At 41.6% G+C, this 15822-nt stretch overlaps 3 protein-coding genes across 7 annotated transcripts in view; 1 reads left to right on the plus strand and 2 right to left on the minus strand.

Annotated features, from left to right (window-relative positions):
• LOC109522351 (GRIP and coiled-coil domain-containing protein 2-like) overlaps positions 1-12238 on the minus strand; it is a 29052-nt gene extending 16814 nt beyond the window's left edge. For 3 of the 5 annotated variants that reach the window (XR_002169556.1, XM_019880860.1, XM_019880859.1), the window contains exon 1: positions 762-1266. The gene's annotated coding sequence lies outside the window, so the exon portion shown is untranslated. The other 2 variants (XM_019880862.1, XM_019880863.1) reach the window with 2 other exon arrangements.
• LOC109522352 (ras-associated and pleckstrin homology domains-containing protein 1) lies at positions 1381-12127 on the plus strand. Its single transcript, XM_019880864.1, has 5 exons — positions 1381-1532; positions 5497-5585; positions 7937-8024; positions 8521-10576; positions 10657-12127. The coding sequence occupies exons 1-5, from the start codon at positions 1454-1456 to the stop codon at positions 10751-10753; spliced, it is 2409 nt and encodes an 802-aa protein (XP_019736423.1). The 5' UTR covers positions 1381-1453; the 3' UTR covers positions 10754-12127.
• A 3-nt stretch (positions 12239-12241) lies between the features above and the next one.
• wdr77 (WD repeat domain 77) lies at positions 12242-15728 on the minus strand. Its single transcript, XM_019880866.1, has 10 exons — positions 15343-15728; positions 14673-14858; positions 14454-14595; positions 14327-14376; positions 13804-13874; positions 13632-13689; positions 13000-13071; positions 12808-12916; positions 12650-12718; positions 12242-12556 (listed from the first exon to the last, which is right to left on the minus strand). The coding sequence occupies exons 1-10, from the start codon at positions 15425-15427 to the stop codon at positions 12412-12414; spliced, it is 987 nt and encodes a 328-aa protein (XP_019736425.1). The 5' UTR covers positions 15428-15728; the 3' UTR covers positions 12242-12411.
• Positions 15729-15822: the final 94 nt, after the last annotated feature.

Here is a 15822-nt window from a genome sequence, read left to right on the forward strand (position 1 = left end):
ACGGATGGATGGACAATGGGGTGACTATATTTTGGGGTGGTTGTTCTGCCCACGTAGACGCCATCTTGAGCATTGAATTGTATGTTGATTCAGCCGCCATATTGGTTGTGAAAAAGTGGTGTGAATGGTGAAGATGTGCCTTTCATCACCTGCTTGGAGATGTACCAACACTATAGACTGTTCCATTAACCTCCCATGCATGGTTTTGGAACGTGGGAGAAAACCAGAGTACCCAGAGAAAACCCACACAGGCAGGGAGAGAATTTGCAAACTCCACACAGGAAGGCCGGAGTCAGAATTGAACCCTGCACCTCAGCACTGTGAGGCAGACGTGCTAACCAGTCATCCATCGTGCCGACCTTCCAGCATCTTTTTGCTGATAAATCCATTTTCCCTCCACTGCATATGTCAAAACCACATCAGCTGGCCTTAGCTACTTTGTTTTCAAACCTTCTCGTTTGTGCTCATGAGCCGTGTCTCCTGTGTTCTGGTCATTGCTACCATACAACATGGCTGGTCTTACTACTTCTGCAGTGATTGCCATAAATACTAATTACATTGATATTAATCACATAACAATGATTCATGAAAATCATCCATTCATCCATTATCCAAACCGCTAATCCTCACGAGCCTTGCAGGCGTGCTGGAGACTATCCCAGATGATGTGTTTTCTAGCCAATTGCGGGGCACACACAATCCATTCACGCTCACAATCACACCAAAGAACAATTTAGACTTAGAGCGATCATATATCCTACCGTGCATGTTTTTGGAATGTGACAAGAAACCAGTGTACCGACCCAGCCACGGAGAGGAGATGCAAAACTGCACACAGGAAGACTTAAAATTTTTCTTCCTAGGGGGGATTAAAAAAAAAAATTGAGACGCACCGGTAAAATGTGCCACATCCACAATGGCGGACAGACTGACGTATTCCAACAACGCCCCGAGTGTCTATGAAGTGATGTTTTTGCAGTTTGTAGCTATGGCAGTGAGTTTATCCTAATTTTTTTCAAAGAAGTCTCACAGAGTTAGAGGAAGTCGCTTCGTCCCGGAGCTCGATCTTAAAAAAAAGTTGAAGCAGCCTTAAAACAAGTCGCGTCGGCTGCACTGCCAAGCGAAAATGTTCGGCTAGCTTGCGAGCAGTGAGTCTGACAATGAAGCAGTGGAGCTGACAATTAAAATCCGAGATCTCGGTAATAGGTGTGTAATTAAAGACAGATTCGTGCTGGAATGTCGGTGCAAAGAGCCGAGCAGGTTGGGCCTCACCTGTTGAGAATGTAACTTGAGCACGGGAGGCGGAGTTAATGCCATTTGTTTCCACCACTTTCCTCCCAAGTTTGCACTAATTCGCCTGAGTGTGCCGTAGTTGTCCTACGACGGAATCGCGAAGCATCTTGTGAAAATGTGTGACTTGTGATCCTCACACATAGTAAAGACATTGCTCAAGATGAAGAGGGGAACCTTGGCCTTTTTGGGTCGGAAGGACCAGTCTCTCTTCGACACCAGCATCAAAATGAGGGAAATGGGTGAGTAGATTGCGAGCAGAGCAGGTGCACTGGAGGAAGAAGCATCTAAAGTATTTTCCTCGGAAGGATATGCGACCTTTATACTTCGTATGTGACACCCACCAGATGAATCTCGGCAATGAACACGGCATTCATGCACGTAGACTTCTTTTCCCGCAATCTATGGGTGTTTAAACTTCCAAATTGTATTCAACAGAGGGAGCAAAAGTATGGACTTAAAAAGAAGTACAGTAAACGTCAAATAAATGTAAAAAGAGAGTCCCGATTTAACTCCTGTGCTTTATTCACATTAAAAAATTAGACACTACAACGTCTTTAAATGCAAATAATCTTACTGTCAATTATAAGGACTAATCAGAACACGTTAAATTATGTTGCTGTTTATTTTAAACCAAGGGCTAGCGTTGGCTTCACTTTTACGCTATCAAAACACGCACATTCACATGCTAACTGTGTAACAAATCCTAACACCTGAAAAAAAATACATCTTGGATGTCTTTCTTCAGATTAGATTGAAATTTTAAACACCAGAAGCTGGTGTTTTTTAGAAAACGCATTTGTCAATTTTTTTCACCCTAATCTGATTCATTTTGGGAAATATACACCATCAACACTGAGAAGAAAACAACAAAAGCATTAATACAATAATATAACATGTAATATAATATCTACGAATAATGAAAAATAATACAACAATACCATAATAAATATACATTAAATGAATACAAAGCAATAAAGCTGGTTGTATTAATACATTTGTCATAAGTATGTTCCCTACATGACTTCGATATTGTCCAGCAAATGAACCGAAAACAACAGTTCAAAGTTTTAAATGTAGGGAGTGGAAGTAAAAAGATTGGGAAAATAAATAATACAGCAAATATCTGAAAAATCAAATTAAGGACAGTGAAGAAATACTGTATTTGTATTTTATTTTTTATTTTACATCCTACCACTAATTTAATATCCATTTTCTAATCCACTTATCCTCACAAGGTTCGCGGGCGTGCTGGAGCCTATACCTGCTGGCTTCGGGCAGTAGGCGAGGTACACCCTGAACTGGTTGCCAGCCAATAGCAGGGCACACGTAGACATACAACCATTCACACTCACACCTAGGAACAATTTAGAGTGTTCCATTAACCTGCCATGCATGTTTTTGGAATGTGGGAGGAAACCGGAGTACCCGGAGAAAACCCACGCAGGCACAGCGAGAACATGCAAACTCTACACAGGAAGGCCGCAGCCGGAATTGAACCATGCACCTCTGCACTGTGAGGCTGACTACCCGTCGACCACTATGCCGCCTAACTTTTATTATATGCTAGGAATTCGGACCTTATTTTTGGTCAGGCAACTGACCAAAGTTTCTTACTTACAATACCCAGGAACACTCCAGTGGAGTGTCAGGGGTGGGATTTAAACTGCTGACCCTTCGTACGCTGGATGACCCACTCTACCATCTGAGCCACAGCCATGCTACCTTATTTGTTCTGATATTATGAGACCAACAAATTCCAGCACATTGTGTGGCTAAAACAGCAAAGCTAAAAATGGTCCACTAAAAGGTCAGAATGCCGATCTGATTCAGTAACACATGACCTACAACAACAGCAACACCTAATACGCCCAAGTGCGTCACATAAATCCCCCAAATTATATGACCTGAGATGGAATAAAAAGTAATTGTACTGATAGCTAGGTAGCTAGCTAGCTTCCAAGCTAGCTATCAGTAATTGTAGTGATAGCTAGGTAGCTAGCTAGCTTCCAAGCTAGCTATCAGTACAATTACTAGCAAAGCTAGCTAGCTAGCTAGCTAGATAGATGGATAGATAGACTCTGACCTATTCAAACAACAAATATTTCCAGCCCTCTAATGCGGCTATGGTGACATACAGCATTGTCTAGTAATCATTTACTGTATTATTGCAGCTTGCCTTCTCAAACAGGAAATATCAATCAATCCATGTTTATGTTACAGGAAAACAAATAATCCCAGATGAAGCTGCCCTTATTTCCTTATATTAGTTCAATGATTTGTTGTGTTCCTGCTTTTAACTTCTGCATAGTGATCTTCAGTTCTCACCACGTAAAAATGCTAGATGAGTAAAAACATTTGAATCAGGAAGGTGTGTTTTACAAGCCCTTCGTTGAAACATTACGGCGCGGTCATTCCGTGGTGATTCCCACGTTAGTTCAGTTTTACATTTTCATGTTTTCTATGATGATATTTTGTCACGTGTTGAAATTAAAGATTCTTACTTACAATACCCAGGAACACTCCAGTGGAGTGTCAGGGGTGGGATTTAAACTGCTGACCCTTCGTACGCTGGATGACCCACTCTACCATCTGAGCCACAGCCATGCTACCTTATTTGTTCTGATATTATGAGACCAACAAATTCCAGCACATTGTGTGGCTAAAACAGCAAAGCTAAAAATGGTCCACTAAAAGGTCAGAATGCCGATCTGATTCAGTAACACATGACCTACAACAACAGCAACACCTAATACGCCCAAGTGCGTCACATAAATCCCCCAAATTATATGACCTGAGATGGAATAAAAAGTAATTGTACTGATAGCTAGGTAGCTAGCTAGCTTCCAAGCTAGCTATCAGTAATTGTAGTGATAGCTAGGTAGCTAGCTAGCTTCCAAGCTAGCTATCAGTACAATTACTAGCAAAGCTAGCTAGCTAGCTAGCTAGATAGATGGATAGATAGACTCTGACCTATTCAAACAACAAATATTTCCAGCCCTCTAATGCGGCTATGGTGACATACAGCATTGTCTAGTAATCATTTACTGTATTATTGCAGCTTGCCTTCTCAAACAGGAAATATCAATCAATCCATGTTTATGTTACAGGAAAACAAATAATCCCAGATGAAGCTGCCCTTATTTCCTTATATTAGTTCAATGATTTGTTGTGTTCCTGCTTTTAACTTCTGCATAGTGATCTTCAGTTCTCACCACGTAAAAATGCTAGATGAGTAAAAACATTTGAATCAGGAAGGTGTGTTTTACAAGCCCTTCGTTGAAACATTACGGCGCGGTCATTCCGTGGTGATTCCCACGTTAGTTCAGTTTTACATTTTCATGTTTTCTATGATGATATTTTGTCACGTGTTGAAATTAAAGACACTGCCTGGTACAGGTATGTGTGTGTGTGTGTGTGTGTGTCTGTTTGTGTGTCTGTCTGTCTCTTAAAACAGCATTGTCTTTGGGTGCTATGTGTCTCGTCTCACCTGGCCTCACGAGGAAAGTGTAAAGTCAAATGTTTGACATAACAACGAGGCTAAGTGCTTTTGTGCGACATCTCTTCACTTCTCGTCTCTTTCTCGTTTGACAAATAGTCTAAAAAAACATCGGAAGAACGTCACAACGCTGAGGTGACTTATCTCCTCCCATCACAACTATTTTATGGCTCCTTCCCGGTTTCGCAACATGATTTATTTTGTTTGTTTTTATGCCAAGTTCCTCACCAGTTTAACATGATTCTTGTTCGTGACATCCTGTATGCTTCTAAAACTTGCTATATTTCAAACAACCCATCCTAAAAGCATTTCTTGACTTGATGCATTTTTCACAACCTATAAAAATATACATAACTCTAAACACAATCTGCTATGGATGTAAGTTGACATTCCATTTGTTAGTATTGCCCAAGGGATGTTCCCCTCGGGAATAATTGAAAAATGATGTGTAATTATTCCATGATGATAGGATCAAAATGGGACCATTGATATGTATGGGCATTTTAACTGTATGGGCATTTTAAGTCGACATGATTATCAAAATTGGTAAGAATGCTATGGAATTGATTGCTGACTAATCACAGACCATGCAATGCAGTTCTGTCATTGCCAACTCCACTCACAACATACATTTTGTTAAATTAATATTGTCTTGCCAACATGTCAAATAATGTCAGTCTTAACTAAGATTTGCCCTTCTTGCCCAGATAATGTGGATCTCGTGCTGAACTCGCCAACGTCTTCAGAGTCGGGTATTGCCAGCGTGCGCGCTAGACCCACTGTCAAGCATTACACTGTGAGTATGTCACTCAGCCTGCCTTGTTCATACTGTACTGATTGTTTTTGTTTCATGCAACACTTGCTTTTCTGGAATCTGGAAAGTCTGTTACATAATAAACTGCGCAGATGCCTTTATTTACAGTCGTGATGTTCAATACCACCGATTTCTGATACCAAACTGTGCAAATAAATACACGACGTGTCCAGTGAATCGAGATAGCGTATTTCAAATCATCAGTCATCAGAGTAATATTCATTTATTCATTATAAACTCGGAAGTATGTTGAGGTCAAATACATGCTGGTTTATAATATTGTGTCTAATTTAAAATAAGTAAATAAAAATCCATTTTTAAAAATTCATGAAACAAATATATGCCACAATAATGAAATACGTCATTCATTACCCACATTTTAAAATATTCATATAAGGGTTAAAAAGACCCGATCACTGCATTGTACTTCTTGTTCCACAAGATTCCCTCAGCTCTCATAAAAAAAAAAAAACAACAAAAAAAAAAAAACTCATAAAAAGTTCTGGAAGTCTGTCGGCAACTGCATTCTTCAGTCTCTTTATTGTGCAAAACATTTTTTTTTAAATGAGCAGTCTATATGGCTGTTTTACACAAACAAATGCCTCATAATTCATAATACATGACTAAACACTCCGGTTCACACACCCTGATGCATGGGTGTGGTGAGTGTTTGCATCTGAGGCATGTTGGATATGGCGCACCCAGCAGCACATGGGCAGGAAGCCCTTATGCGTCATGAAAAATTAGAGCGCAGCAAAGAGAACAAAACGGCTGAAATCGAAAAGGAACTCTGGCCAACCTTAACAACACACCCTTGTACCTGCAGTCTTCACGTCTTGCGCTATTTTAATTTTTTTTTTTTTTTTTTTTAATCAATGGCCGCTTTTATATCCAATGTCACGTGTTGTATTTCCTCCAAAGACATGGCAAAGTTTGCTTCAGCAGTGGACAGAACCTTAAAGGTCAGACGCAATCCGTTTCTGGCTGGTTGCTGGTCATCCTTTATTTTCTTCCTATTTTGGAACACTTTTCCCCCCAAAAATAAACAATGACAATTGAAATAACTCAGTCCAGATCCAAACTACCGTATACAGACTGCAAATGACATAACGTTCTAATATTTCTGTCATTCCATTGCAGAGACTGCACTGTGTCGCTCACAACTGCTCTCTTGCACTAACTTCTTCATCATAAATTATCTTCTTGCCATCACTGGTACCTTTCTGTGTACTGGTTCCCATTTCTTTTAGTTTTTTTGCGCACTCAGTGACAACATGGTAACCCGCCCTGGATTTTGTATTGCGGCAAACAGTTTTTGTTTTATGATTGTGATTAGTGGCGTCTGAGCTTTGATCAGAGCAGCAAATCGTTGCCCCTCGAGCACAAACAATCATGTTTCTAAGTGACAGCGAGCCGGTTGGCCTTACATGGTTAGCACTGAGCAATTTGGTGAGCAATAAAAGGCGGAGCCTCTTTCTGTGATTCACCGTGTTTTGCACGCGAGTGAAAGCATGCGAGGTGTGTGCAAGTTTTCACTCGAAGACAATGCTCAATGGAAAATATGACAGAAACAGAAGCTTAAAGGAGGCTGGAACTGAGACCTCGTGATGCATTTCATATGCAATTACTTCACGACCACCATCCCCACACATTAAAAGAAAATTGTTAAAATACCATAGTAAGGAATAAATGTATGTAAATGTACCGACTGAAAATATGAGCTGTCACAGCGGGTCAAACATCACAAGAAACATGAAGAATATACTGTACTGTATATCCGAATAGACCAATTCACACGTTTGACAGAATCACAGAAAAACATCAATTATCATCAGGATTTGAAAAATAATTTGACTCACCATTGACATTTTTGACGGGCGTTTTGTCAACTATAAATTCAGAACATTTTGTCCGAGATTTGTAACGCATGTGCTTGGTCTGTCAGGAAATTTCAAAGCCTTAGTTAAAACTCGGACATGCTTTCTATATCATCCGTCATGGTGCATGTCTGGTAGTGAAGTGAATAATATGACGCGAATGTCGTGAAACACAGAAAACAGTGGTCCCGTTACCACTTAAAATGCACGATCAAGACCCTTAATTGCATTAAAGTAATACGGTGAAAAATGCAATATTTTTACACGGTTATCATACCGTCAGAATCTCCCTACTGGCCCATCCCTAATACCGACAATAGAAGGGAATTGAACAATCATCTCGCAAGCACTGGACATGCTAAACTTTTTCAAGAACACTCAACTCTTAATTATTTCCAGATTCACCAGATTAGCATTGCTAAGGCTGATATTTGCTTTCCCTTCCCCCCAACATAGTCATCCGAGAGTTTTCAAGGGTTTGCTGTTCCAACACCGAGAGTACCGGTCCTCCCCACTATCAGTGGTCCAAAGATCAACGGTGCAGGTGAGTGCTTTTTGCTTAAGGACCTTACACATGCGCTCTGTACCAGTTCGTATTACACCTCAGGATTTGACCTTTCCTACCGTTGTTTGTGATTCACTGATACAATCGGTTTGTTTCTATAAAGTGCTGCAGTGCGAGTATATGTGGTGCTAGTCTGAATGTGCCACCAACCACATGGCAAGTTTGTTGACAGAATGGGAGTGCCCTTGGACTCGAGTGAATGTCTTTCCTCTTATTTCACATTCCGAAACATTTCTGAATTTACAATCCGCTTTGCTTTGCAATGGTGTAGAACTCCTATCTGATCGTGTCTTGAAAGACACGGCTGTCTTCTAATCAAGCAATCTGAAGAAAGTGGAAACACAGAATTCGTTTTCGTGCTCAGTGTTGTTGGTCTATGTCAGGATTGTCAGAACTTAGAAGAAGCAAAATTCTAGAGCTTTAAAATTTTTAAAGCGCTGCTTTTCTGTCTGTCATTCTGTCTTTTCTTTCATAGTGAATGGAGACCGGTTGTCTTATGGCTTAGAGGAAGAAATATTGGTTCCCCCTCCTCCCTCTATGGCCCCTCCCCCGCCACCAGAGACATTTATCCTCCCTCCACCAGACTTCATGGGTTACCTCAGCAGTTTAGAGATGGCTGCCCTTCAGCCTCCCCCTACAGTTGCTCCAAAGCCACCCCTCAAGGAAGATAAAAATCGCCGTATCACAAAATCCCAACCAATGACCCCACCGAAGCCTCCGTCAACAGGTTCCAATAGCTCTGCATCTTCTACCCCCATTTCAAAACCGTCCCCAGCTAAAGTTCCCAAACATCCAAATTTTGCCCCACCGCCTCCCCCTGGTAAAGAGCAGCAGAAGACCCACAAGACTCCTCCTCCGAAACCTATTCGACTCTCATCTATGGCCAACCTCGACTCCCCACCGCAGATTCCTGCCCCACCTCCCCCTGTGCAGACTCCTACACAGTCAACCTTCAATCCCCAAAACACAGCGAAGCTTAACAATGTTTCCAACACCTCGATCCTTAAGGGCTATGTGGAACAAGATTCCAGACCCAAGCAGATGTTACTCCTGGAAGATACTGGGTCCGCTTCGCCAGTACAAATGTTGGTCCCCGTCAATGGGAATATCCCCAAGCAGACGCCAACCAAGCCAATTCGCAAAGATCCACTTCATCACAAAGACAATTTACAAACCACACCAACCAAGCCAATTCGCAAAGATCCACTGCACCATAAAGAGAATTTACAAACCGCACATCTCTCACCGACCAAGCCAATTCGCAAAGATCCGCTGCATCACAGAGAGAATTTTCAAAGTACACACCTCTCTCAGGCACCTCTACACGAGCCACCCAAATCAATTCCCTCTGATGGTTTTTATCACAAAGAGAATATCCAAAGTATTCTGCCCTCACGCTTACCCTTGCCTGAGGCGAACACAAAGGCTGATCCAGTAACAATGTCAGTCCAGAATGAAACTGTCAAACCACTCAGAGTGTCATACCAAATACCAAGAAAGCTTCAGACAGGGAACAAAACTCTACTGACTTCTGAGGATATCCAAGGGAAACCTGGTCCAAAACCCGCCGGTAAATTGGGTCCATTAGTCGGTCATAAATTACACAACAGTGGCGAAAGCAATGCGGCTCAAGAGGCTCCTGCAGCTTCTCCATTTTCTCTCCTCATGGCGGCTAAGGAAAGGGATAAGAATAAGGGCTTTCAGTCTCATGAAATTGGGAACATGAACAATGACCAGCGGAGAGAAAGCTTTCAGAAAATTAATTCTACTACTCCCCAAACTTTGCCGCCAATGTCAAGAGCCCTCTCAAGCTCTTCTCTCCTTCATCAGGAACACGTACAACCAAGTCCAACACCCGTCAGTCCCGTGCAGTATTGGGAAACAAAATCAGCAACCATTGCACGGATGAGTGACGGACCAACATACCGTTTGACAGAACCGCCTTCATCTACAGACATGAGCAACCGACTCGTGCAGAGGAATGATTCCTACATTAAATCTGGAGGGAACAAGGAACACTTAAGTATGCTTTTACTCCCTCCACCTCCAGAATTCGAGGATTGCCATAGCGTTATGGAGTCCCCTATTTCCGCTTGTCCTCCAAACACCTTCTCAAGAATGGCACCACAAACAAGTCTAAACTGTATTCTACTTGGTCAGATTCCACCTTCAGTGGTACCCAAAACCTCAAAACACCAATCTCTGAATGCCGCCATCCAACCGAAGCCGCAATTCCAGACTACTTCTATGGTAAATCCCGCACAGCCGCCAACGCCTCTGTCGCCAAGCCAGTCTACGCTTGTGAGCATCTTACAAAGAAAGATGCTGGAGATGGACCATAAAATGACCGCCACGAATGAGGCAGACCATAACGCCGAAGACTGGAGTGTCCCACTCTCTGAGGACGTCAGAGTCCCTGTCATCCCAAAGTCCACGTCGCAGGCCAAAAGTGTTTCTATCGTGACCAACCAAACGCCAACCCACCACAAGCAGGATGGCAAAGCGGTGAGAAAATTTCCGGACGTTAACAGGTAAGACCTTGTGTTGTTACCACTTGGATCACATTTGGATCGATATCCCAGTCTAATTATCACTGTGTTGTCGATTCCAGCAATGAACTGCAGTCAAGCCATCAATATGGAATGACGTATCGAATTCGGCCCGGATCCAAACAACCCATTACGCTTATTAGAAAAGGGCCATCATGAGTAAACGGGTTTGGTCTTCCTTTGTTATGTATACGGTCAATTTTGCCCACGAACTGCAAGGGTAGTTTCGTTTCAAGCCACTGTTCAATCAAACCTCTGCTTTAATAAATTCACATTTGTTATCAGATGTTGTTAGAAGCAAAACAAACAAAGTGATTGTGTCGCACTAAATGCTATCAGAAGTGAAGTTATTAAATCAGAAGGCACTGATCAACGAATATTAGCACAGATGCTAGTGCTAACAAGTTGGTCCAGGCTAGTCGTATAGCTTTTCCAGGGATGCCATGACAATGACCCTATTCTAATTTTTACAGGATTTCAAAGCTAGTTTACAATCAAGTTCTCAGTATTTGGCACGTTGTTGGTCAAGATTGGTAGCATAAACTCGATTTATGGAATAAAAAGTCAAGTCAATAAAAATTTAGCAGAGAATAGACAAACAGAAACAGAAATAAAGCTGTGACTGTTTAGCTTAGTGACATGCAGCAGTTGACAGCTTGGCATACTTTTATCTAAAACAGCACTGGCTTGACCCAAAATTAGTCTCAAGGCTGGCTAGCATGGTGGGAGTCTGCAAAAATCGATATTTCTGTCATTGCTATGTTGACTATAATCACACGGTACCAATCAACCAATATCCATTGTATATTTTGTAAATGTGTTACTTAAGAGTAGTTATGTGCTACAGGGTCAGAATGTAACAGGTTTTCTAATGTTGCTAAGCATTAGAGATCAACTATCAACAATGTGTTCAGGACAAACACAAACGTATGGGCTGGAGCGAGAGCTGCTCAAGGGTGATTTGTGAAAGTCATAACTCCCGAATTTTCCTTGACAAATGTTCAGGCTTCTTGCCTTGATTCGCTATGAATGTGACTTTGTTCCTCCCACCGGTCTTGTTGCAGCCAAACGACATGCAGTAAATTCACAATTTGTTTTTTACATCAGCCATCAGATTTATGTTGATTGTTCATGGCAAATTTTGTCAGAAATCTTGAATGTAAATTTGAATTGCTTGCAATTATGTTCAATTGCTTGAAGTGAAATTAAGCACATCACATACAGTACACCCAAACTGTAATCTTCATTCACTGTTAAAGTATGTCATGTAGGGTCTTTCCAATCAGATTGCAATGTGCAGATGTTTGCTTTGTATTATCTCTTATTGTTATCAATGAAGGATGTTTTATTTTTATAGTATGCAGTAAAAGCTCAAATGTACTAGTACTGACATGCAGCAATATTATATTTGTACATATATTTATATATGTTAAGAGTATGATTGAAGTAGTCATCACCTAAGCAAATTTGATTGACATATCTCACCAATCTGAATCTGGTTAATAAATTCAAATTGATCAGAAATCTTCAAAAGTCTCAAATTTTGTGTGTGCGTCAAATGGTAGCTCGGTTTATTATTTCATGTTTCTACTTACCTACAATCACTTCAGGGTAGGTCAAAAGGTGAGGAACAAGCAGCACCCTCTCCACACATTGGTTCATATTCATAACGGAGGCACTCTTGAGTGGAGTGACACTGAAAACCTTTTATTTTTACATCATTTATTTTCCAAACATAAGAAATAACTTCGAAGGATAATTGAATTCCAAGTTCACTAAAGTTCTACATAGGCATGAGCTTCGAAGTGTATTTGGGTCTAAGACGAGTTGGGGGTGCCCCCTGTTGGCTCCACCGTGTGGTGAAGCACAAGGTGATCCCAGCCAACGGTGGTGAGGTTGTTGGACCCTCCGGGAAGCCAGCACACCCCCTTGATGAAGTCTTGGTGGCGTCTATCTCTAAATCTAAAAAAAAAAAAAAAAAAGTGAAACAGAAAAATTATAAGTTTAACACGGTATATTATAATCTCAGAAAAGTGGATCTGTGCCAACACTCACGTTTCCTGCAGTTCCGAGTTTAAAACAACTAGGGAGCAATCGTCGCTAATGGAGGCCAGCAAAGATGCGCTGCAATGAAAAAAAAAAAAGTCTGTTAAATACTCATAATTAAAATATGAAAAGAAGCAAAGTTGAGAGACAAAAATAATTCGGTGTACCTGTGTGTAGAAAAGGCCAGCCCATTCACTCTGCGGCTGTGGACGCTCGCCACACGAGCTGGCTCTGTCGTTAGGAAATCCTTGACGGTCACTCTGCCGAGCTCGTCGCCTGAGGCACAAGGAATGTGACTTGGGTGTGGGAAAACACATGATTACAAAATTCAGTCTTGTTAAAGAAGCTGGGCTTGATACCAAAAGCAATGGTGCTTCTGTGCTCAGGGTGCCAGGAGACAGTGGTGGGCAAGCAGTGGGAAGCCTCTAAATCTAATGGGGGGAGGAAATACAGATAGAGTATACTGTCATAGAAATTTAAGACCATTGTCACCTGGGGAAAAAAAATGAGTAAGAAAATTACAACCAAATTTGTTCATATATACGGCAAAACCCCATTCACTGCAGGGGAGGCATTCTAATCCTTAGGTGATAACCGTATAATTGAAAAAGAAAAAAGTTTGACCTCTATCACATGCTTTAAACTCATTTAAACTTAATCAAGGAGACTTTTGAAAGACATTGTAAACATGTGAACACAAAAATGCTTTACAGCATCAGTGCATTAGATATGTGCCTTAAAGAGGCGGTGCTTGGAGGAGAGCCATGTGACGCCAGTGAACTGGTTGGAGGTTGGCTCAAGCTCATGAGCTGTGGCCGACAGCATACCCGACATGTCGGTTCATTGCGTTCTTGTTTACAATTTCCCCAGCATTCAATAAATGTCAACTCCGACTCTTCATTCCCAGGAGCGTTAAAAGTTTCTGTAGTATAGCAAGGGAACACTGCATTTCTAACATCAAATGTGCAACAAACTAGCGAGCGTTCCTTACCTATTCTTGTGGCTGGTTTATCTGGTTTCCGTGTGTCCCACATGAGCACACGGCCATCCTAAGAGATGAGATAAGACAAACCTTAAAGGGAATAGTTCTACGTTCCTCTTTATGCTTTCGCTGTACATTTTTTAAACACAATTTGACTCAGAATTGATAAACAGCATCTTACCTGACCACAGGAGATGAAAAGCGAATCATCCGTAGGACTGCAGGCAACGCAAGTTACCGGTTGTGTGTGCGCTGGAGGATGGACACGGGAAACAACATTCATTTTGCAAGTCGTAAACAACAATACACTTAATGGACTTTTTTTTTTTTCATGACGGTTAGTATTTTTGGGCGATTGAGACAAAAAAAAAGTAAATGGCTTTTTTTGGTTTTTAAATGTAGAAATAAAAGAGTCACAATGAAACTATGTTCCTCAGCTGTCAATCAAATGACTCAACAACTACAACCTGGAAACGTGGATGCTACTTTGTCGAGCAAGTCTTCACACAAATGCATGTTTGAGCTATGAAAATATATCCACTTAAAGATTCCGGCTGCTGGAATACATTCCACTGGCTCCGTCCATATGCTAGCTGCCGAATTTAAAACTAACAACATTTATAAACTACACAGCGCATTTTGACTTAATAGAGTCGAACTGCAGTGTATTCAGCTGTAAAAGAACACAATGTTGTTGTCCTTACCATTGTATGACGTGACAACCATCTCCTGACTCAGGTCCCACACTTTAATTCTGCAACCAAACGACAACAAACATTCTTGTAAGAAAAAAAAAATCCTGCACTGCGAATCCGTTCAACACCTTCTTACCTGCAATCCATGCTCCCAGTGATGGCACTGTTTGCTGCAGCTACGGGGCTCACAGTGGTGACGATATGATCATGCTCGTGCCTGGTGAAACGGTTGACCAGGAGGCGCTCATCCTCAGCAAGTTCCCACAGCTCCAAGGCACCTGTCACAGTCAACCCATCACAGATTAGCTCATAATTCTCAAACAAAAGCATCATAGTTAACAAAATCTGTTCTTACCTGAATCTGATGCCACAACAACACCCTTTTCTGAAATCCACTTGACGTCCGTTACTCCAGTCTCGGTTTGCACGCCAGCTTTGCAGAAGCCCTCGTTGGGGGCCTGCTCAGGGTTGTTGTAGATCCACACTGAGCCCTGCCAACTCCTGCCAGTGAGGCTGGAAGACCCGAGCAACAAGGTGCCATCTGAGAGAGAGAAGATGATGGGAGAAAATCTTTGCAGTTACATAAATCCTTTTCATACCAATTAAGTGAAATTTTCTGCCTTCATGCCACACTAATGTGCCACAGTACAGTGGTTAGGCAATTCAAAGTCTGCGGTGGTTGCTGTATAAGGACAGTCGAGCTGGCTTACAGAGCAGAGCATAGCTTTCACCCTCACTTAGTGCAAGGTTATGGATCTGGGTTCTGTGTTTATATAAAATGCATACAACAGAAACAAGGATGGGGATGGATTTTCATTCGGTTATTGTTTAAATGCTGAATGCCACATTTGTGAATGGCAGAACGCATTGTAGCAATATAGTGGTGACAAAGCCTCCGACCATTTCTCTGCTGTACTGGCATGTAAGATCAGAAACATTTTTAAGTTACATTGCTCTTTATACATGTGGTGAGCACAAGAAAACAAATTTGCGTGAACTCGTTCACCTTGCCTTTGGTCACCTACCTGCTCTGTACTGCGCTGCACAGAGATGCTTCTCCATGCATGCTGGCGCATTAGGGGGTATATTCCAAGGATTATCCTTTATCATCGTAGTTTCCAGTCCTGCACTTTTTATCCAAACAATCACAGATGATGTTTGCACCAGTTTGAGATTACCCTCAACAACCAATACGAGTACACAATGCGGGCGATCACTAAAAATTGATGAACTTCGTCGCAAGTAACATTTCTAGGACAGAGCATACAGAAAACAGGATACTAAAAGAAAGGATGTTCATCCATAAATACTATGCAAAAAAAAATCAGTGGTTGCTTCTTCTATGAGTGAAAGTAGAACCAACACGCGGTGGCTTCTTCTTCGGTGATTCCACTTCCTGTTTTCTTTTGGTGGGAGCTTTTGAAATACTGCCATCTTCAGGGCAAATACGGTATGTCATTCAGCTAATGTTAGACGCCAACGACTTTAACCGTTACGAAAAGAAC

The sequence above is a fragment of the Hippocampus comes genome, unplaced genomic scaffold, assembly GCF_001891065.2.
Source record: "Hippocampus comes isolate QL1 unplaced genomic scaffold, H_comes_QL1_v1.1 scaffold68, whole genome shotgun sequence".
Classification (NCBI taxonomy): Eukaryota; Metazoa; Chordata; class Actinopteri; order Syngnathiformes; family Syngnathidae; genus Hippocampus; species Hippocampus comes.